At 40.9% G+C, this 21,618-nt stretch overlaps 1 protein-coding gene across 5 annotated transcripts in view; it reads right to left on the reverse strand.

Annotated features, from left to right (window-relative positions):
* The window catches only part of LOC144061198 (disks large homolog 5-like), a 69,928-nt gene continuing 48,310 nt past the window's right edge, over window positions 1-21,618 (reverse strand). The window contains exons 16-34 of one of the 5 annotated variants that reach the window (XM_077581405.1): window positions 21,235-21,618; window positions 20,616-20,736; window positions 20,362-20,506; window positions 18,132-18,232; window positions 17,897-17,986; window positions 15,517-15,667; window positions 14,983-15,060; window positions 13,451-13,613; window positions 13,211-13,344; window positions 12,546-12,707; window positions 12,265-12,448; window positions 8,025-8,173; window positions 7,136-7,306; window positions 5,724-5,914; window positions 5,498-5,641; window positions 5,037-5,164; window positions 4,747-4,856; window positions 3,631-3,740; window positions 1-3,248 (exon numbers count right to left, since the gene is read on the reverse strand). The exon at window positions 21,235-21,618 is cut by the window's right edge and continues 645 nt beyond it. In XM_077581405.1, the coding sequence (XP_077437531.1) occupies window positions 3,145-3,248; window positions 3,631-3,740; window positions 4,747-4,856; window positions 5,037-5,164; window positions 5,498-5,641; window positions 5,724-5,914; window positions 7,136-7,306; window positions 8,025-8,173; window positions 12,265-12,448; window positions 12,546-12,707; window positions 13,211-13,344; window positions 13,451-13,613; window positions 14,983-15,060; window positions 15,517-15,667; window positions 17,897-17,986; window positions 18,132-18,232; window positions 20,362-20,506; window positions 20,616-20,736; window positions 21,235-21,618 (2,820 nt within the window). In that variant the 3' untranslated portion in view covers window positions 1-3,144. Of the gene's footprint in view, window positions 3,249-3,630; window positions 3,741-4,746; window positions 4,857-5,036; window positions 5,165-5,497; window positions 5,642-5,723; window positions 5,915-7,135; window positions 7,307-8,024; window positions 8,174-12,264; window positions 12,449-12,545; window positions 12,708-13,210; window positions 13,345-13,450; window positions 13,614-14,982; window positions 15,061-15,516; window positions 15,686-17,896; window positions 17,987-18,098; window positions 18,233-20,361; window positions 20,507-20,615; window positions 20,737-21,234 lie in introns of all 5 variants that reach the window. The other 4 variants (XM_077581404.1, XM_077581403.1, XM_077581401.1 and 1 more) reach the window with 4 other exon arrangements.

The following is a 21,618-nucleotide window of genomic DNA, read 5'->3' on the forward strand; positions in this document are numbered from 1 at the left end:
TTGTGATACAGACAAAAAACAAAAGACTTTTATTGTCTCAACATATAAATCACATTCTGTTCATATAAAGAGACGTTCAATCAGTACCTGGCATTGCATCGACAACCACTCCGTGTTGTGTCCTGCATTTTCCACTAACATGCTATTTACACAGAAAAATAGTAACATTACACTTTGCTTACTTGTTTTTTTTTATAGTTATTTTTAAAGCCCAATAGTTTAACTGGTGGACCACATTTCCTTTGAAAAAAAACTGTGCAAGAATAGATCCCTTTTTGTTTTTGAATAATTCAAAAGGTATGATCCTTTTATCTCGTCAGAATAAAAAGGCCCTTGATGAAATGTAAGGAACTGATGTGACCCATAAAAAAAAAAAGTTTATTAGTTACAGTAGAAACGATAGTACCTAGTATCGGTAATCTACTGAAAACCTGGCAACAGTTACATGTTTACAGTTCACAGCTAAACAAGTGCAAAACAAACAAACATAAAAAGGGGTAAAAACATTTTTTTAAGTGGATTTTGGCACGAGAAAATACAGTTTGTGGGAAGGCCGTTCATAGTTCTTCGTCCCTCCTCAAAACAAAATTAAATAACAATGAAAACGTCACTAAAAGGATGATGAGTTCATATATTACCCTGCAAAATGTTGCTTCATAGTGTCTCTTCTTTTCAGGAGAACATCGATAAGTGACTGACAAACAACCACAAAAAGAAAAGAAAAACATGCTAACATGACTGCCGGACCTTCCTAGGCATGTGACCTAGTGAAAATACATAGAATATAATCTTTTATATATAGATTTATATACTGTATATATATTTATATTTATATATTTGTCTGTGTGTGTCTGCATACTCTATGTTGTTAAATACATGTTAAAGAGAGAGAAGGATATAGTTACACAGTGGTCTGTCTAGCCCTGGAGTGCATTCTGTGGAGTTGAACCCGTTTGGATGCCACATCGGCCTCCTACCTTCTTAAAACAAACAAACAAAAATAATACAAGTCGGACATTGTCACGCACTTAGATACTTGGGAAGGGGGGGGGTGGGGGCTGCTTGGAGATCAGTCGTCTTTTACAGAAGGCACTTTCCGAAAGGCCCATAATAAACGCTGGCACACACCCTGCTACTAGAAAGAGGACAAATGCATAGAGCTAACGTGTGGATGCCGTCATCTCGGGCAGTGTGAGCGCAGCTACAGTACGTCATGACAACCACCATGACACTCGTTACAACAACTACAACAACAACAACAACACAAACAAAATCCATCATAGTTGTCAGTCGGGTGCATAATTGTTAGGGGGAGGTCTATCAATGCCAACTACTACACGGACAAATTCTTACCGGATGAGTGTTAGGACCATGATGAAAAGCACAAAAAAAAAAAAAGAGGTCATTTTACAATAATAAAGTCGAAATTTTATGAGAGTAAAGTCGTAATATTACGAGGTCATTTTACAAAAGTAAAGTTGCATTTATAGGAGAATAATGTCATAATATGAAGGAAAAAGTCATCATTAAAATAATTATTTTATGAGAGTTAAGCTGTAATTTTCCCCAAAAGTCACAATTAAATGAACATTAAATCATAACAGTACAAGAAAATGGGTGATTTGCCACAATTAAATTTCAAATTTTGCAATACAGTGGTCCCTCACTAAACTTTGCGGTTCATTTATTGTGGATTCATTAAATTGCAGATTTTTATTTGGGTCCATTTATGCTGCTATTTTTTATCTTTTTTTTTTTGTAAAATTACGTAAACGTATAAATAATTTATATTTTAAATATTACCATGCTCCCAAAGATGTACCTATAAGTTTAAAAAAAAATGTTTTTTTTATTTTGATGCAGCCTCAGAACTGAAGAGAATGCTTGAAGCAATGTAAGTTATTACAAAAACGCCCAGCAGGTGGCAGCAGAGCAAAAGAGATCAACAAGGGCCATGTTGCAAAAAGCTCTTTTCCCCTCAGTTCTAAACAGATTAATGAATAATGATGACATTTAGCTACATTCAAATGCAAATTGCTGCAAAACAGAAACAGATAGAAATGTACTTTTTTTTCCCTGATGAAATAAGAGACACTAATCTTTCTTTTGGTAGGTTCCATTTTTTTTATAGCAGTAGAACACAATATTCTGTGGGCCTTGCAAAATCAGTCAAAATCTAGTAAAACAGCCGGGAGTGAAAGGGGTTGTTTCAGTGAAAATGGCTGGGAGTTAATGAGTTAAAATATAGAATATTTGGTAAATTGAGAAACGTGTTCCATGGTAAGTTTTTAAAAATGTGGACATTTTTATTTTACTTCTTCTTAGCAAGTCAGTGTCCCATCAGTGGTGAGCTATTTTTAGGACACACCGCAGTTACCTTTACACCCTGGCACCTACACAGTAAGGCCAATGTATGTTTCATTAACCCCCCCCCCCCCTTTCCTCCATGCACATGCACTGCAGGAGACATAGAATAAACAAGTTAATAGGAGGAAATGAACTTCAAAGAGGCTTCTTGTTTACGCAAAAAAAGAGCAAGAAACATGGTATTAGCGGTTAATGAAGAAAGAAAAAATAATATTTTTTTTAACAAACTACTTCACGGAAATTCACCTATTGCGGGTGGAACGCATCACCCGTGGAAAGTGAGGGAACACTGTACTCATCATTTTACAAGAATAAAATCTCAATTAAAAAATATATATACATTAGACAGCAGTTCAGGATTAAAAAAATATATATGTTGGCATTTTCTTGTAATTTCACTCCTCCTCCACCCCCTTTTCATTGTGGCCCTAACACTCCACTGTGAACAGCATTAGTGTGACGGTTTTGCGTACACAAGAGAGGGCATCGAGTCGGTTTAGGGTCACTGGAGTCAATAGTGAAAACAAACACACACACACACACGCAAGCACGCGCACACACATTCAGCGCACACACATTATACACCACTAAGGAGTCCTTCAGGGAAGACTGAATGAGCTTGAAGGTGGAGAGCTAGTGCTACGTGCCTGCTCTGGAGTACTTCGAGAAAATCAAGAAAAAAATAGATATCAATAATTTACAACTTAGTGTAACCATTGAATGTTGTGAGGAGGGTTTCATGAATGAGTGTTGAAGATGAGAGCTCCCTTTACCCGCTTAAGGGCAGCCCAGCGGAGTCCACAGGACTTTACTTTGTTCTTGATCCACTATAGTCATGATCTGAGTGCAAATGTACGGGAGGGAGCCGCCTTGGACGATACCTGCGATGGAGACGTATTACATTAAACATATTGAAGCAATGTGTACACACACACACACACACACGCACACACACACACACACACACACACACACACACACACACACACACACACAAAGTCTTTGTATCATCGTGGTCATATCTCATTGACATGATGCATTTCCTAGCCCCTTCCCCTAACCCCAACCATCAAAAATGATCGCCTATCCCAATTCCTTAACCTAACCTCAACCATAACCAAATTCAAACCTAAACTCTAAAACCAAGTCTTGACACTCAGAAAGAGGTCTGAACTTGTGGGGACCACCAAAATGTCCCTACAATTTCAAGTATGTCCCCACAATGGTAGTTAAACCTGAACAAAAGCGCACACACACACACACCTGTGAAGAACTTGCTGTAGTCCTGCTCGATCTTCTGTGCACTTTCAAACTGCTCCTTGGAATGTTTTTGAGACACTTTGTCTCGCAGATAAACAGGATCCTTCTGCTCCCTGGGAATAAAGGTGGACACATTAGTTACAACGCCGTAATGGAGCTATAGGGTTAAACTGTTTATCAAAATTTCAGTTTTCCTGATTTAATTTGGAATTTCCCAAGAAGCTCCCTGACTAAATTTATTAGTAGATCATTCAAAATCAGTGGGTTTCTAGAAACAGTCATGCTGAATTGGAATCTTGAGCAGTGTGCCCAGCAAATCAGTGACGATCTCAAACGGGTTTCAGAATGGGCTTAGATGTGACAGGTAACCTTCTGCCCTGGAAAGACCCAGAGCATGATTGTGCCCCACAAAAAAAACATCTGCAGACCAACCCCCATCCCCAGGTAATATTTCAAAATACTGCACTTGAGGAGTCAGAAAACATCACCCTCCTCGGGGTGGCCCTAAACAACACTATGAGTTGGGTGCCCCATGCTGTCGAAAAAGCAAAAAAGTGCTGCACGTTTGCTGGGCATGCTGTACAGAAGCAGAAGCGCCATCTCTGCGGAAAGTCTTTCCCATCTGTACCTTTGAATATGCTTCCCCTTTGTGATATGGAGCACCAGCCTATGTCCTAAAATCCTTCGACCGGCTACAGGACAAGTGTCAAAGAATGTTCCCAAACCATCCTGTGGAACCTCTCTCTGTATGCCGAAATATAGCTGGTCTCTCCGTAGTCCAGGCATTCCATGGGCACTGTCTTCCTGCAGCTTGTGAGACTGTTTTGTCAGGGGGACTCTATACCATCAGACGCAAAACGTCTCGCACAGCCCACCACAGCAGGAACTTTGTCCCTTACTGTACGCGACTATGGAACAATCTCCCAAGTAACATCGTGGAGACCGAAAACCTTGCAAAGTTCCGTTCCCTTGCCACAGCCCATTATTTGTCAAATTTCTAGTGAGCTCCACCTTAGATAGATTTTATGTATTCAAAGTGTAGCTTCTAGCCATAGGGGGAAAAAAAGTAGATGATACAACAGAGTCAGCAATTTTTATTGTTATGGTGTCTGCACTTACTTGATCTGCTTGGCATTTTTGTAGCGGACAAAGACAACGATGGGATAAATGTGAACACTGTGAAGCCTCTCGATGGCATGTGGCGCAATGTCTAGCAAACAGTGACAACCCTGCAATGGAAAACAAGCAATAAAATCCGTCGTAAGCCAGAGGGGATAAAAAAAAAAAAAGATTTGCTGTTCGCAGACATCTTCATTGATGTCTGATAAGAAGTACGAAAAATCCTCATCACTAGAGATTAAGAACAGACATAGGCAGAGTTATCACTTTGGATTAAATGGGGCAAATACCTTATCTGTTATTTCCTTTATGGATGCAACCGTGGTCACATCAAAATGGCCGCTGCGCCGCTTGTAGTCGATAAAGAGGCAGTCTTTGACGCCTCGCTCGATGGCTTGTTGGGACGCCTTCATCACCTCTGCAGACAAAAGATAAACACATTTCCTCAATTTAATGTGTCTATATTGTCTATTACAGTGTTTTCCAACATTTTAGCCAAGAAAATATCATAAAAAAGTGGATCATAAACAGGTTAATGATCTTCTTTTTTAGCAAGTGTTTTTTTTCTTAAATTAATTTGATAACAGTAATTATGCTATCAGGCTAATGTTATGTATTTTGTGCCATCTAGTGGAAGAGCATTTCATTGTTCTGGAACATTCCATTTGTATGTCCACTATGCTGCCCTCCCATTATACATCTAATTGAAAAAAAAATAAATAAATAAATCAACATAGATATTTGACTTCACCTAGCAAACATCTGAAAAATTTCCCCGGAGATTCCTTGACAAGCATCTCCTTGACGGCGTCCGTTAGTGGGCCGAGGACCAGCACAGGTCTGGGAGAAGCGCACTCCACCTTCTGGACCCTCTGGTAGGCCAGGCTAACACAGTCTATAACACAAAGACAACACGTTATAATGACATCATTACGTGGGACTGCTAAGGTTCCGACAGTGCTGGCGTGCGCGCTCGCCTTCCAGGAAGGGAATGGAGTCGGTGCTGATTGCGTCAAGAGCCACTGTCTCCTTGCTGTCTTTAGAGCTGCTGCGCTTGTGCTTCTGCTTCCTCCTGAAGAAGGAGCGGCGGGCGGCAGCTGAAAGAGTCTTGCCGGATTCTTCCTTCATCTCGGTCATGCTGTGTCGCCGGTAGAACTCTTGGTCCATCCTGGAACATCGGAACTTGGGTTAATTGCTATTGTAGTCGGCAACAAAAACTTGAAAGCATGGTGAGCATCTTCCAGCTGTTTATGAAACTGACGGGTTAGTCCATTACCGTTTCTTCTACTAACCTTTTACGTAAGCACTGTACAAATGACAACCTGCACACAACGGAACTTTCAAAATTTTGTTAATCAATTATTTATTATTATTAAATTACTTAGAATAGTGTTATTTTTTAAAAAGATTTTTACCCCCCTGATGGAATTTCAGTTAAGTGGATAAAACTGATGCTTTATTCAAATAAATTTTATTAATAAAGAAGGACCCTACAGAATATAGAATATACATGGACATAAAAAAAATAGGGGGTGTTTTGTATTAGATTTGTTTTTAGCTGAATATTTTCTCACAAAAACATTTTGTTTTGCCAAACAATAACATTAAAATTAATAATTGATTGCTAAACATTTTATCTTTTGACCCCAAAAAATATTAAATTGTTTATTTAGTCAAAGTATTTATTTAAAATTGTGTCAAAACTAGTAAATTGTACATTTGATCACAACATTTCATTTATATTTTTTTCAAAGGTATTTTGTCAAAAAATAACATGAAATGTTATATTTAGTAACATATTGCTTTATATTTTGTCAAATATAGCATTGTGTATTTAAGAACAAAATATTTTTATATTAGATCACAAAAAGAACATTAAATGATATACGTAATCACAAAAAATGCATGCATTTTGTCCCAAAAGGACCAAATGTCACAAAAATAGTATAAATTTTGCCCTAATTTTAAAGAAGCAGACGGCTTTAGTATTCAGAAAGAAAAACAATAGGGTTTTTAAAAAATAACATTAAAATGTCAGTTTTCTACTAATTGCAAAGCATTCCTATTGAAAACATAAAAAAAACAAAATTCCTGGTCTACTTTGGATACGGCAATGTAAACAGAAAAAAACATTTACATTGGATGCACAGTTTTCTGCCAATGTGACTTCAGTGTAAGCATTGTGAAATGCACCAACTGATTGAGGATGCATGTACACACAAAAACAAAACAAAAAACTAAAGCTGTGAAGTGGAATTACACTACAGCCTACAGCATAAATGCAGCCATTGACACGATATTGATATGCTATTGCCCCACCCCAAGGCAAAAATAAATAAATAAATGTGTGTTTGTATTAAGCGTGAGGTGCATTGTATTCTGCACCCACATGTATTTGCTGGGGACCTGCCCCCTCTGGATCTGCTGTGCGTTCTCGTCCAGCTGCCAGGCCATCCACGTCCCGAAGCTGCCCTTTGGTAACGACTCGTCCACATACAGGATGTCGTCCTTCTTGAACGTCAGGTCCCCCTCGGCCTCGCCCATGCGGTCATAAAGTGCTCTGGGATGGGGGCAGAGGCGCATACATGGCAAGTTATGATAAGGATGGTGGAAATGTGAGGCGAGGCGAACGTAAAGTTGATGAGGACGGCAGATGCGACGCCACGGTTTGGCGGCAGAACAAGATAACAAGATAGGGAAGTATGAGTTTATCTGCACACACCGTAGGCTTCATTTCCCCAGCAGCCTATCTTTGACAGCCAGGCTGACTGAGTGTATTTACTGCACATGACATCACCACCATACTTGCCTATATGACAAGTGACTGCAGCTGCTGCTGTGACACCGCTTCCCTCCTACCGCTCCTCCACAGAACACTCCCAATACAACGTGACCATTTCTAAGCTTCATTTTCCATTCAGACTCATATGGGAAAATTGGTTTCTAAATTTCACCAAATCCTACTAGCATCCCAGAGGGTGTACCAGACAGTATACATTTTAGTAAGGACCTGGAAAAGCCCAAGCACCAACTTAAAAAGAATGTTAGTGGTGGAGCGCGTGCAGAAAGTAGAGATGAGGTAACCCAAATTGGACATTTAGAATCACAGAGAGGATCTGAGACATAATTGGTTAGATGAGAAAGATTCCTGCTTGTCCAAGGGCCGCTTCGGTGGCTGCTCTATTAATAGCAATGTGGACACACACGAAGATGCTTGGGGAAATTAATGAGGTCTTTTTTAAAATGAGCATGTGCGTGACGTGCGCTTGTGCGTGTACCTAATATAAAAGCCATCTCCTGGAACGTCTTTGAGCACATTGAAGTCATCCGCTCGATGCTGCACCTTGAACGTGACCGTCTCCGCAGGCTTCAACATCTCCACATAGACTTCCTCTGCTGTCTTGTTCTTCATATTCACCGAGTTATACTGCAAAATGAGCGGAGGACAAAATAAGAGCAGTGTTATTAGCGGTGGTGTGCACTTATCTGAGAAATCATTTGCTCCATCTTAGATGGGCCACACGAACTTTCAGCTGAATTACAAAGACGGCATATTGATTTGGGCTGCCAGCAGGGAAGAGAGGAGGGAGGATTGAAGGACGGAAAGGGTGACATAGCTGCATATTAATTCCATGGAACAGTTCCTTCCCTAGACAAGGAGAGGGTGTGCCAGGAACGCTTCATTACAGGGTGTCTGCAGCGATCAACAAATCTAATTGAATACTTTTTAATGCTGTTTTTAAAGTAACTTAAAACTAATTTATTGCCCTTGTCATACTGCATATATACACACATATACACACACACTTATACATACACAAATGCACATACGGTTTATATACTAGGGCTGTCAGTCAATTACAATTTTAACTCTTTGACTGCCAGACGTTTTCAGAAAAGGGATGCTGTCAGTGCCAGCCGATTTAAGCATTTTGACCGATCTTTCAAGGTCCACAGAAAGTTTTGTGTTTGGACTACGGAAACACACATCCTACCAAATGAAAGATTGAACTCTCATCTTTCATCAGAAGGTTTGTTTCTACCTTATTCCGTTCTTCAGTAATCAACAATAGAAAATGGTTAGTTTCACCCAAATGCTCTGTTTTGAAAAAAAAAACTGAGAAATCAAGCTTTTTGTGAAACGATATTATTTCATGCACTCTAGTGAATTTGACACCTTTTTTTTCCATGAATGATGCCACAAACACCTAAACAGTGCTTTACTTCTGTAAAACACTACCACCAACAATGAAAAAAGTGTTTTTTGATAGCAAAATATGTTTATTTACATTCAACAGTGTAACAATTTGACAAAACAATTTCGCAAACTATTTACAAATGTGTGCAACCGTGGTACTATTTACAATTGTGTGGATGTTTCAAATACAGTTTTTCTTTTTGTAACACTGCAATGCAGCAGGATTTGCACAACAGATTTGTTTCACTGCGATTGCAGACGCTACACTTTTTTTGCTGGCTTTTTTTTCCGGGGAATAGCAAGTATATACTGCAGTGTGTGTTTGGCCATGTTGCCATCATGTTTACTCTCAGGATCATGAAACGGTGACGTTACGGTGGTGTTACGTCTGGCTTCCTCATTGTCCTTCAGTTCCTATACCGGGTGGTTGATCCATCTTATCCGCTCCATTCATGGTGGCATCGTAGTCCAAAACCAGTGTCTTCTCCGTGATCAGACTGTACCCACTCCTCCGATGAGTATACATTGAACTCGGGGCACTCTTCGTCGTCCGATTGAACATTCGCCTGAGCAGAAGTGCTCGGTTGTGCTCCGCGTTTTCCGGCGTTAGCATCGCTAGCCGGTGAGGCTTTATGACGTGATCATAGCCGCCGCGTCAACGCTTCCAACTTCGGCGTCAACCTCGGAGTCACCATCATCATCATCGTCGTCCATCAATGTGCTCTTTAGCATTGGTCGATGCTTTTCGTCTTTGAAAAAAATGCTCAAGCGTGAGCTGCTTGCAACCGGTCGCCATTTTGGCTTCCTCAGCCATTCTCCCCTCAACACTCTAGCTCCGCCTCACGTCTTCTACTGACGCCTACCCAATCTTGTCAAAGAGTCATCGCTGCCATCTAGGGGCCAAAAATAGGCATTATACTAACTAGATCTGCTTGATACTTTCAGCACAGCTGGCCAAGGCTTTCCTCCACCCGTTTCCAAAACAAAAAAACTTGGTGAACGTCTTTTAACGTCTTTGGCGCTCCTCCGTAGGTTTTTACTAAACGTTAGTTAACGTTTTGGGCAGTCAAAGAGTTCAATTGCAATTAATGTCATGATTTCCATTAACTTGGGATTAATCACAAATTAATCTTACGTATCATATTAAATTAGAGTTGTCAAACGATTACATTTTTTAATCAGATTAATTACATCTTAGAATTCAGATTAATCACGATTAATCGCCTAATAAAAAAGTTTTTTTTATCAACATTTTTCCCCCCGCCAAATTTGAAGAGCACCGGTTACGTGTTAATTCTTTTTGACAGTTAATATTATGAGGACGTCTTCAACATTTTTTGATCCACTGCACACGCTCATCCTCTTTCTAATCAGTTAATTACTTGCATAATTTAAAATGGAAAAAAAATAACCCCGACATTTTGACATGAACAAATATTCTAAATGTGATACGCAAACATTCATTAAATGCTTTACTTTAATGCATGAAATTATGTTTATTGCTAAAACACAACCTGTGCTACCTTAAACGTAGCCATCCGCTGTCACGCTAAAGGATCATCTGCGCTCAAAATTAATATCTATAATATTTATCTGCGTTAATTCATGATTAATGCAATAATTTTTTGTGGTTAATTAATTAATGCTTTAACTTTGACAGCACTAGTTATAATGGTTCCAAACGTACAATAACATTTTAAAAAAAAGTTCATCCATGCTCAGAAATTATCAAATATGGTTACCAAATAAAAATGTGGTTATAATATTTTAGTTCAATGATACAGTAATTTTATTGTAAGTAGGAATTGTAACGATAACGGCATAATCGTGATATAAAATTTTTTTTTAGTATGAGCTAATTTTTTCACAATATTGTGACCTTTTTTGTAGGGATGTAACGATAACGGCAATATCATATCGCAATATTAAAACTGCCACAATATATCGTCGTCGTCATGTCACGATATTAAAAGCAGCACATCTGTTAAAAAGTCGGGTTGATTTCCATTTGTGCAGTTCTAGCACCCGCTGGTGGCTAGTTTTTTTAGTGCAGTTTTAGTTTAATTTTCACAAGGTATCTTTTGGCCCTTGTATGTTTAAAATCCACGCTAATGGGTCAGATGAAGGGGAACGTAATATGCTTGTGAACAGAGTCAATATGTGGAGGAACTCAATGTCTGCTTGCATTAATAAGTAAGTGCCTCAATATATATATATTATATTGATATATTTTTTATATATAATATTTATACTATTTTTATAATAGCTTTAATTGCTGTAATTTAAAAAAGCACAATATTGTGTGTGTGTGTGTGTGTGTGTGTGTGTGTTTTTGTACAAGCTCTTTTTTTCTTTTACAATATTGTGACCTTTTTTTGTATCGCCAACCTTCCCACAATATCGTGATAATTATCGTATTGTGACCTTCATATTGTAATAATATTGTATCGTGATGTTTGGATATCGTTACATCCCTAATTGTAAGTAATTCATAGTTATTTGAAGCTAAAAGAACGTATACTGAACAGTTAAAAGGAGTGTGAAACATTAAGTCAGATTTGTTTTGTGGTAATTTCTTCCATTAGTGTTTCATATTGGACATTGGTGACAGGAACAGTACATTTTCAAAGCAAGCAACTCTTGGACTACAGGCCATTTTGTTCATTGTAAATTACAACTAGTCACCAGTCCCCACAAATACTTTTTTTTAATGACATTTATTATTGCTTAAGTGTGTTACCGTGACTCCGTTGCACAACGTTACTTGTGAAATAAAGTATGAATGAACAATGACTTCAATCAATTGCATTTAAAATTGTAATGCCTCTAGTCTAGACATCATATGTAATGCTTTTTAATGCCATTTAAGGCCTACATTTTCGCACACAAAAAACACATTTAATGAGACTTTTAATGTTTTTAATGACCTGCAAAAACGTATTATTATGATTTGGTATTTTACACGCATGTAATTCGCCCAAGTGAAATAAGAGAATGCTGACAGAGAAGATCAATGGAGCATAATAAGCAGTTAAAAAAAGAAAGGAGCCTATTTGATCTGTGCTTGACTCCAAAGTAATGACTACATTTGTGGGATGCCAGGAGACAAATTCTTTCAAGATATTTCCACTACAGCTCTTTATGATCTGCTGTTGGAAATCTACACTAGACATGATTGTCATTCAGCTTGTTTAAACTCCCTCAGAATTCCAATACGTCCACATCTGGTTGCATGTGGCACGTGCAATTAAGTTTTTACAGGTGCAAACCGTTGGTAAATCAAACCCTAAATGTGTAACATCTGAGAAATCCAGCTATACCTCCAAAATGAGGTCACCAGGACGCAGGCCGTCAGCCCCTCTGGCAGGACTGTCCTCGTCCAGACTATCTATGTAGACGCCCCGTAGGTTCCCTCCGCATAGCATGATTCCCACCTCTACCCCAGGCCGGTGAACCGTCACCAGCCGCGGCTCGCCCGCCTTTTTGTTGCCATCAGAGTGCATTCTGGGAGACAACAAGGACAGATAGTGTTGTGGTGTGACCATAGATGGTTTTGCTCTTTAGTCCTTTGTACACACAAGAGAGGTTAGGTTGTATTGACCTGATATAGTTTCGCGGGCTGGTGGTGGGCGTGGTTTGTTTGGAGGATGGCGTGAGCGTGCCCTCGTCCTGTTCGCTGAGCGTATCAATGGCTGAGTTTTCCGGGGTGGCGGCGCCGCTCCCCTGCGGTGTGGACTGGGTACTGACTGGCTCGAGGCGAGAACTGCAAACAAGTATAGAAGCAGGCACAAACTATAGTCCATGAGTTTAGAATTTTCATTAGCTGTAAAATGACAATCATAATCATCCAAAATAATTTTGAATGCATTTCTTGGACTTTTGAGTTTTAGTTTAATTGAACTGAAATTGGTTATTTATTGCAGTTATTTAGATGGACTTTTTTTTACGTGGCTTCTCCCAACAAATTACCTAATATTTTATGAAAGGTAAATCAAACATATATAAAATATAAGCATATAAATGATTTACTGTATATAATTATTGAATAATTCATAATATTAAATACATTGATACATATTAAATCTCATTTTAAAGTTATAAGACTTAGTATTAAAGAAGTATTAAATAGACAATTACTGCTTCAAAGCCTTCCTCAGGGTCACTGTGGTAACTTGAAAACTGCCTTGGCTGTATAAAAATTAAAGCTAAAACTTTTGGGGAGAGTCGGAATTGAGCTCAAACTCTGTCAGAGGACAAGAATGTTACCTGGATCGGGAGTTGTTGCCCAGCTGGTACATGTGCGGGTTGTACTGGGCCATGATGGTGATGGTGTCGCATTGCTGGCCAATGATGAGGCGAGCCTGCTGCTCCGTAGCATTTCGCAAGTTGATGCCATTGAACTGAAAAAGGAAGACGGGTTGAATTAGGTCCAAACGACCAACATTTTACAGGCATATCATGAGGTATACAAGGGCAATCGGACAACTAAGCTATTTGTGTTCTTGCCTCCAATAACTGGTCTCCGTACTCCAGTCCTGCCTGGTGGGCGATGCTACCTCCAGTAACTTTAGAGACAAAGATACCGCCGTTCTCCCCACTCACTATGGAGATGCCCAGAGGCTCGGCACCTTTGTGTACAATAACGTTGCGGGGTTCCTCAAGATAAGGCCTGCACATAAAGAGCAAAGTTTCTCAATTTCTCAATGATTTGTTTAGGTGTCTCGTAAAGTGAATGCCACTATTTGAGGAAAATTGCCTGTTTTCTTAACACGTGATTGTCAGTTTCCATTTAGTCACCATGAGGTATCCAAAAATGCTTAGAGAATGGTGTGTGTGTGTGTGTGTGTGTGTGTGTGTGTGTGTGTGTGTGTGTGTGTGTGTGTGTGTGTGTGTGTGTGTGTGTAATCCCTACATATGAAGCGGGATTGACATGAACTTTGTTTGTCTTCATGACAAGTTAGCATTGGGCATGACACACAATTCCACATGAAGGAAGATCAGAGGGATGGATTAGCAGCCAGAGATGAGGGCCAAACAGTGGCGTACAAACATGACCAAGCCCAAAAGCTCGAGGTTGAGTAATACTAATGATCCTGTTGCGCAACATACACACTGCAGACTGCAGGATTGCTAGGCTTCCAGCCAATATACGCACATGCGTATTGACCGTGTGGATGTCACATGCAATATCTAAGAGGGATTTCCCATATGTGGGGTGGGACAAGTGCAAAAAGGACAAATGTATAATAATATACAGTGGTGCCTTGAATTATGATCTTAGTTTGTTACGTGACCACACTAACAACTCAAAACACTCAAATCTCAACTACTCTTTTCCCTAATGAAATTAATGGAAACGCGATTATCGGTAGTCTGCTCCAGTGCCATAAATGAGAAAGAAAATTAATTAAAAAAACAGTACTCACATTATTATTAAGGATGTCCCGATCCCGATCACGTGATCGGAAATCGGGCCCGATCTCGCCATTTTCATCTGATCGGAATGCACACCTGAGCAACTGTGATGTCATTTTCAGTCGACAGCAAGTGGCAAAATAGCTTCATCCAAAAGATGGATTAAAAAATGGTTGACTTTGCTGCTTAACTGATATTCCACAAATGTAATATTAATCAGAATGCCATATTTAGACTAGTGAGAGCACATACAACATTTTACTTGAAAGAAAATGTTTGACTTGACTTCCCCTTCAAGTTTGCCCACTTAAGTCGAGGTACCACTGTATATTCGAACCATATGTAGAAACAAGGGCGCTCCTCTTGTGGTGTTCCAATGCAGCATGCAAACGACTAGCAACTAAACAAAATTCAAGCGTTTTCTTCGGGGTAAAATGCACCACAACATCTACTTTTGCATTCCACATGGCGCATAAGATTTTCTGCCTCTGTCCGTGGCATCTGCCTAACAGCAGATAAGCAAGTGAACAATGGGAGCTCGGGTACAAGGAACGGGGTGGTTGATTGGGAGGCGGACGTTGCCTGGCATTGCAAGGCCGGCAGCGCCCTGAGGCAGAACGAACCTGAGGCTCCTAAGAGAGGAGAACCTCGGCCTTGCGGCAAGAGGTATCCTTAGAAAAGATCGGTTACGGTAAAGAGATCTGGAAAGGGGAGGTTGGGCGGAGAAGCGGGAGGCAGATAAGAGAGGAGGACACACAAACATCATAGTGAGACAGTAACACACGTGTGATCACTGAAGGCTGCTGTCGTGCCAAACGAGACAAACAATGTTGAAGGACAGAAGAGAAGCAAGTGATAAGCACAGGAGACAGCCTTTCTTGATGTCACTGAGGGGCTGCAGTAGCTCTGACAGTGACGGACTTGTTGCTTAGCAACACCTTTGGAGTCTTCAAGGAGCATCTCTGAGGCAAGCGTTTGAGATGATCCTTATTATCACCCTCTCCATCACTCACCCTGCTACATCACTTTTACTCAGTGCAGTCCCACAAGAGACAACGCTCTAATCAACTTGTCAGCAGAGTCAAAAACATCAAGAAGCATCAGCGTAACGTAGACTTGCCACCCAGACAGGAATTGACAGATGCGCATCTTCGTACCTGTCCTTCCTGCGGTCGCCGACCGGCACTGGGCTGACCGAGATGCGCGGCAAGGTGGAAATGGAACCTTGCGATTGGTTGCTGGCGAAGGACGACGTCTCCAGGTTGAGCGGCGACTGCGGCGGTGTGATGAGACTGGGGCTGCTGCACTCTGAATGCGAGAGGGAGCCTGCATGGAAAAGCACTTGGGTGAGAGAAGGAATTGGAACATTTACACCTTGCATGCAGACGCTGCACAATACAGGGAAGTGTGAGCACAGTTGTCAAGTCACGCCAACCTAGAGTCACAGGATTTTTTGTAAATTTAATTTAACACGATTTCCAAAAGAAAATTAACAATAAGATATTGCTCCAACATTACCAAGACAATCAAACCCAGTGATCTTGAGGCCGTCTCAGCTGACTTTGGGTGAGACGTGGTGTACACCTCGGACTGTTCGCCAGCCAATCACAGGGCAGATTGACAGACAACAAGCATTCAAGCTCACATTCAAACCGAATGATAAGTTAGAGTTTTCAACATGCATGTTTTTGGAGTGTGGAAGGAGAAGGAGGACCCAAGAAGAACTCAAGCACAGTGAGAACATACAAACTGTACACAGGAATAGATTGGCTGGGATTCCAACCCAGGAAATCTCAAATGTGAGGCAGACATGCTCACCACTACGCACTACGCTACCATGTTTTTATTACCATGCTGAAAATTAAGTTAGCAAGCAAAAACACAAACGGCTTAAACTTACATTATGTTTGATAGACAATTAGCAGCGGTAAAGGGAGATAATGTTTCAGAAAGAAAATAATTGTTAACTATACTTCATTTATGACAGATTAGTAAACCCCAAAAATGTCTTTACAATATGTTGCACCTAAACACGGCATTTTGATTAATTAATTGATTGCGGTTGTGGAATGTGAGTTGAGCAGGAAAATCAAACAGTTTTTATCCATCTCAGGGGCCGGCCATTTTGCCACTTGCTGTCAACTGAAATCGACATCATAGTTGCTCGTGGCTCAGGGAACGAACAATCATGGCTCAGCTTCAGAAAAGAGGTGAGCCATGATTGTTTGTTACCTGAGCAAATGTGATGTCATTTTCAGTCGACGGAGTGGCAAAATGAGATGGACAAAAACGGGTTGATTTGGCTGCCTACAGTAATTTCTGGACAATAGTTTTTTCACTTGCATTCAACCCTGCGGCTAATACAAAGGTGCGGCTTATCCATCAGATCACAAGGGGACGCACTATAAAGGAAGCGCAAGAACGTCAGGCAGAGTAAAAAAACAAACAAACAAGTGAGCCCATATACAGTAGGAGAGACAGAACGAGAGCGAGACAATTTGCGTCCTCATTTTGGAAATTAAATTAGCGGGAACCCGGTGCGGTAACATTAATACCTGCGGCTTACAGTCGGGTGCGGTTTATATGTGTAACAAACTCGAGTATTCCCCAAATTTAGCTAGCGCGTCTTAAAGTCCAGAAATTACTGTAATTCAAATTCCACAAACACAATATTAATCAGAATACCGAGTTTAGACTGTGATAGAACATAGCATAGAACATATTTTTGTCAAGAACATTTTGGGGTTTTACTTGCCCTGTAAAAAATCTGTGGCAAAAGGTTACACCTGTTCTTGTTTAACCCATTAAGGCCGGGAGCGCGTGACCGCGCTTCTCCCTTTAAACCCGGGAGAGCGGATATGTCATTTTGTTTTGTTTTGCCCAATTCTTGGTTTCTTAGCCAATTAAATGAATCAGAATATGCACGAGAGGGTGACGTAGGCCTCATAGCATGTCCTGGAATTTTATTTGAGCGTTTATGGTTGATGCAGATTCGAGTTATTAAATAAATGACGCTATTGACGATGGCGCAGGAGGAATTCGAATCAGTGTAATGAGCCAACAGTGACCTATTGTTAAGAAATATGTTTGTAGACAATGAGGATGTTGAAAATTTTGACAGCTTTGCAACAGAATGGATGACGAATAACTACCACACCACCCCCCGAGGTTATTACAACTGCGCTCCAGTGTTGAAGGTAAATATATTTGGAGTTATATACCCGCAGATGCGACATTTGTTTGTTGATTTAAAAAAATATAAATTGAAGGTTTATAATAATGAATTAAAGGTTTGTGTGAACGCCACAGGTGTAAGCTCTGAAATTTTGGGGGAATTATGTTTCTATCTGCTTCAGGAGCTGAGATTGATGATTTTTAATATTGTTGAATTTCCAGGAAAACTTTAGGTTTTCGGGGGGTGACTCAAAAGTCACCCTTAGGTTTTAGAGGCATGTTTTGCCAGGCGCTTAAGGCCTTAGTGGGTTAAAGAGAATGCATTTTTATTTGAAGCTATTTTAATACTTGATTGGACCATACCTCTATCTGAGCCCAGCATAGAGCGAGGATAGCGAGGAGTAGAAGGAATCTTGATCCTCTCCGCCCGGTATTGGACATTATTAGAAGAACCTGCAGTCAAATTGAGACGGCAGAGGAATGAATGGGGGTAATGTCCAAAAACAAAGCGTGAAGGGAGTGAGTGACTTTCACGTGTACGTGCGTGCGTGCGTGCCAGACTGACCGAGTCGTGCGCTGGAGGGCAGTGAGTGTGTACCGTGTGACGCTCGGCTGCTGCGTGACGACGAGGATTCGGCATAGTCGCCGCCCCGCTTCTGCTGACTGAGGTCCAGGCTCAAGCGACCCTGATGTTGAGGGCTGGCAAAGGAAGAGGGTGAATTAAGCCTTCGGAAATGAAATTATGCATACAATGCTTATACAATTCTATGAATATGCAAGATATTTCACAGTTAATTAAATTGATGGGCTGACCTGAACCGCCACTGTTAAACATTAAAGCGAACCAACACTAATTGGATTTAATTATATGCTTTTGCCCGTTAGGGAACAGACTCATTTAAAACCATTAGTCATCAGGAGAAGCCAAAAAAAGGATCACTGAGAAGAAGACTTGCCTTGCTCTAAAGAGTTTTTTTAAACACAATAACTGTGTCTTAATTCAATGGCTGTTTTTGAAGGCCAGTGACATCATAAGGGCAAGTGAAGATTGCCCGCTAATAAGGTCTTGTTTTCCCTGTTTTTGTTTTGTTTTTCAACCATCCTTTGCCAATACACGATTGCTTATCTACATTCCAGACTACAAAAATAAAAATGTGGACCAATGTACCCCGACTTCCCCGAGATCAGGGTTGACAAACTCATTTTAATTCAGGGGCCACTTTCACCCAGATTTGATCTCAAGTGGGCCAGACAAGTACATTTGTGGTCTAATAAATTATAATAGAGACAGATCAAAAATATTTATTGCTTTTTTGGTGCTAATAATTACACATTTATTCTTAAAATATTCCCATTTATTATTATCTTGCTGCAGAGCAATCTTGACAGAACTAGCGCAAAATGTTTGCATCAAATCGTGAGTAATAGCTAAGAATATTCTGTTCTATTGCTATAAAAACATGGACCCCCCACCAAAAGAAATATTATTTTCTTTCATCAGGAATTTTTTTTTATTTGTATCTGTTTCTCTGTTTTGCAGCAATTAGCATTAGAATATAGCCAAGTTTCATCATTATTCACAAACCTGTTGAAAACACTAGCAAAAGAGCTTGTTTCAACATGGCATCTCTTATACTCTGCTGCCACACCATTTTTTTGTAATAACTACCATGGCTTTAAGCGACCTCTTCATGTCAGAAGCTGTATCAAAGCCTTCTGTATGCTTTAGCATAAAACACAACAAAACGTATATATATACGTTTTTGGGAGTGAAGGACAAAGTATGAAAACATTGATCTATACATTTTTGGGTTTGAATGAGTTAAGCGGTCGTCAGTGTGACCTCTGGCAGACAAAATTAGCAAGATTATATGTGGTGGCACACAAAATGTATTGGCTGAGCGCGGTTGTACATGGGAATAGAGGAGCCTCGAGATAATTCCACATCAATGAATCCATGGTTCGGAAGAGGAAGAAAACGAAGTTGAGGCTTGCCATCATTCCGACTGGTCATTGAAACTGGGCTTTGAAAGTAAAGCTGCGAGAAGCATGGGAGCGATCAATGAGACAAGGTGAACACACACCACAAAAACAAACTGGGAGGCAGCGCCGGCTGGACAAGGTATGCCACAGTATGTGAATGGATTGTGGACGTCTGGGTTAAAGTGTCTGATGTTTTTCATTGTTTTGCTTTCTTCTCTGTAAAGTAAGCATTATTAATTTCGGCCAGAATTATCCCATAATATCTTTTCTTTAACCACCGCAAAGCACTTTATGCTCGCAGTTTGTGCTGCTTTTATTCACGTCCGATCCGTCCCGATCCAGTTTTTTTTCACTTAGAATTCGGTATGACAGCCTTATTTTATTTGTATTATTATTTTAATATCAAATAAGGGCAAAAAATATGGAGTCACTGAATAATGTCACAATAACATTGCAATACACAACAACCCCCCTCCACAACCCTCAACAGAATCCACCCACCCAAGTAGATTTCAAATCTGTGGGAAACCGATATCACTCTGTTTTTATTTGCTTTCCATTTTTAACTTGTTGAGAGTAAGCAGTCTGGAGGTCGTAGGAAACATTTAAATATGGTGCCATAAGTGGAAGCTTTGGCTTGAACATGCTAATGTTACACCTTCAAAAACTACAATAGCATAATAATTATGTTAAAACATGCAACAAATGCCAATAGATAGACACCGAGCATGGGGATGTTATGGTAATGGCTAATTTTCTTCCATTTAGGATGATGCTACAGTTTAAGACGGGATGCGACCCCTGAATTTGTGAGACAGAAACAGGAAGTGCAGTGAGGAGATCACCTGGTGGGCGCATGCTGGTGACAGATCTGGGAGGCGACTGACGGACAGTTGCTGGTATGAACGCGATGGCTGCGCACCGTGTACACGGGATTCCTCATCACGGCTGTCACAGCGGGGCACGGAGACAGACCCCTGTGGGCCGAATCTGACAAGAGAACAGATGCCGTGTCAAGAAGAGGAAAGAGGTGGGGGGTTGTGTGAGGTCGCCTGAAGGTGATGTGAGGTGAGAGATGAAGTGTTTTTGAGAGACTCACTGGGAGGGAGGCTGCCATTGTAGACGGTGGGCACAAAGCCGACACTGTGCCGATGGGAGCGGCTGGGGGAGGAGCGCAGCATGTCCCGTGGCTCCGGTGAATGCTCGTCATTAGAGTAGCTCTGTTGACAGATGACACGAAGCGGTTAGCGTTTTCCTTTTTAGGATAGAAAACACCATTAAGCATTGGGAAGAAGCACCAAAGGGAAATAAACAGCATGACGTTGTCATACTTTAAAATAAACGTTTATCTCAACTGCGCGTTCTTTTGTGCTCCGGGGCCTGTCTACTTCTTGGCTTCCTGGTTGTATGGGCTCCCGAGGGAGTGAGTCAGCTCGCGGGCTGGGTGGTTTGTGTCAGTGCGGTACTATTGATCACTCAGACATGCTGGCGCAAAAGGGTAAAGTCCTCTGGCACAACTCAGGAGGGGCCGTAAATATTCAGGGAAAAAAGAAAAGAAAAAATCCGCTGTGAGGATGTAAAGTGTGTCTCTATATTGAGGACCCACACCTCGAAACAACATAGTGTCTCTTTAATAAACAAGCTATTGATCTATCAGAAAAAGGAGGCGTGATGATTTGGACAACAATGATTCATTTTAATTCACTTAACGGACTAACCTGGAAGGTGGGAAAAGCGATGGTCTGTGGTGTCATCCTGCGGCGAAGGGCGGGGGCGGATTTAGGGCGTGGCCTTTTCACTTCGGGCTCCTCGCCTCTGGTTCGCCCGATGTCCTCGTCACAAGATTTCCGCGAGGTGAGGACTTTGCCATCCATGAAGTAGTGGTTGCCATTTCTGTCTCGCTCCCGCTCGCCCGTCGCCGTGTTGCCGGTGGCGTCAACTTTGCCGTCAGACGTGATGGTGCAATCGGAGGTGGAGCTGCTCTGATGTTTGTGTTTGAACTTGAAGGAGTCACTGCGGGTGGGGGGTGTCGGCGGGGTCGGTGTGGGAGTGGAGGAGGAGGAGAGTGAGTCGGTTTTTGAGGGTTGGGGGGAGTGCGACGC

Source organism: Vanacampus margaritifer, chromosome 12 (genome assembly GCF_051991255.1).
Source record: "Vanacampus margaritifer isolate UIUO_Vmar chromosome 12, RoL_Vmar_1.0, whole genome shotgun sequence".
Taxonomy (NCBI): Eukaryota; Metazoa; Chordata; class Actinopteri; order Syngnathiformes; family Syngnathidae; genus Vanacampus; species Vanacampus margaritifer.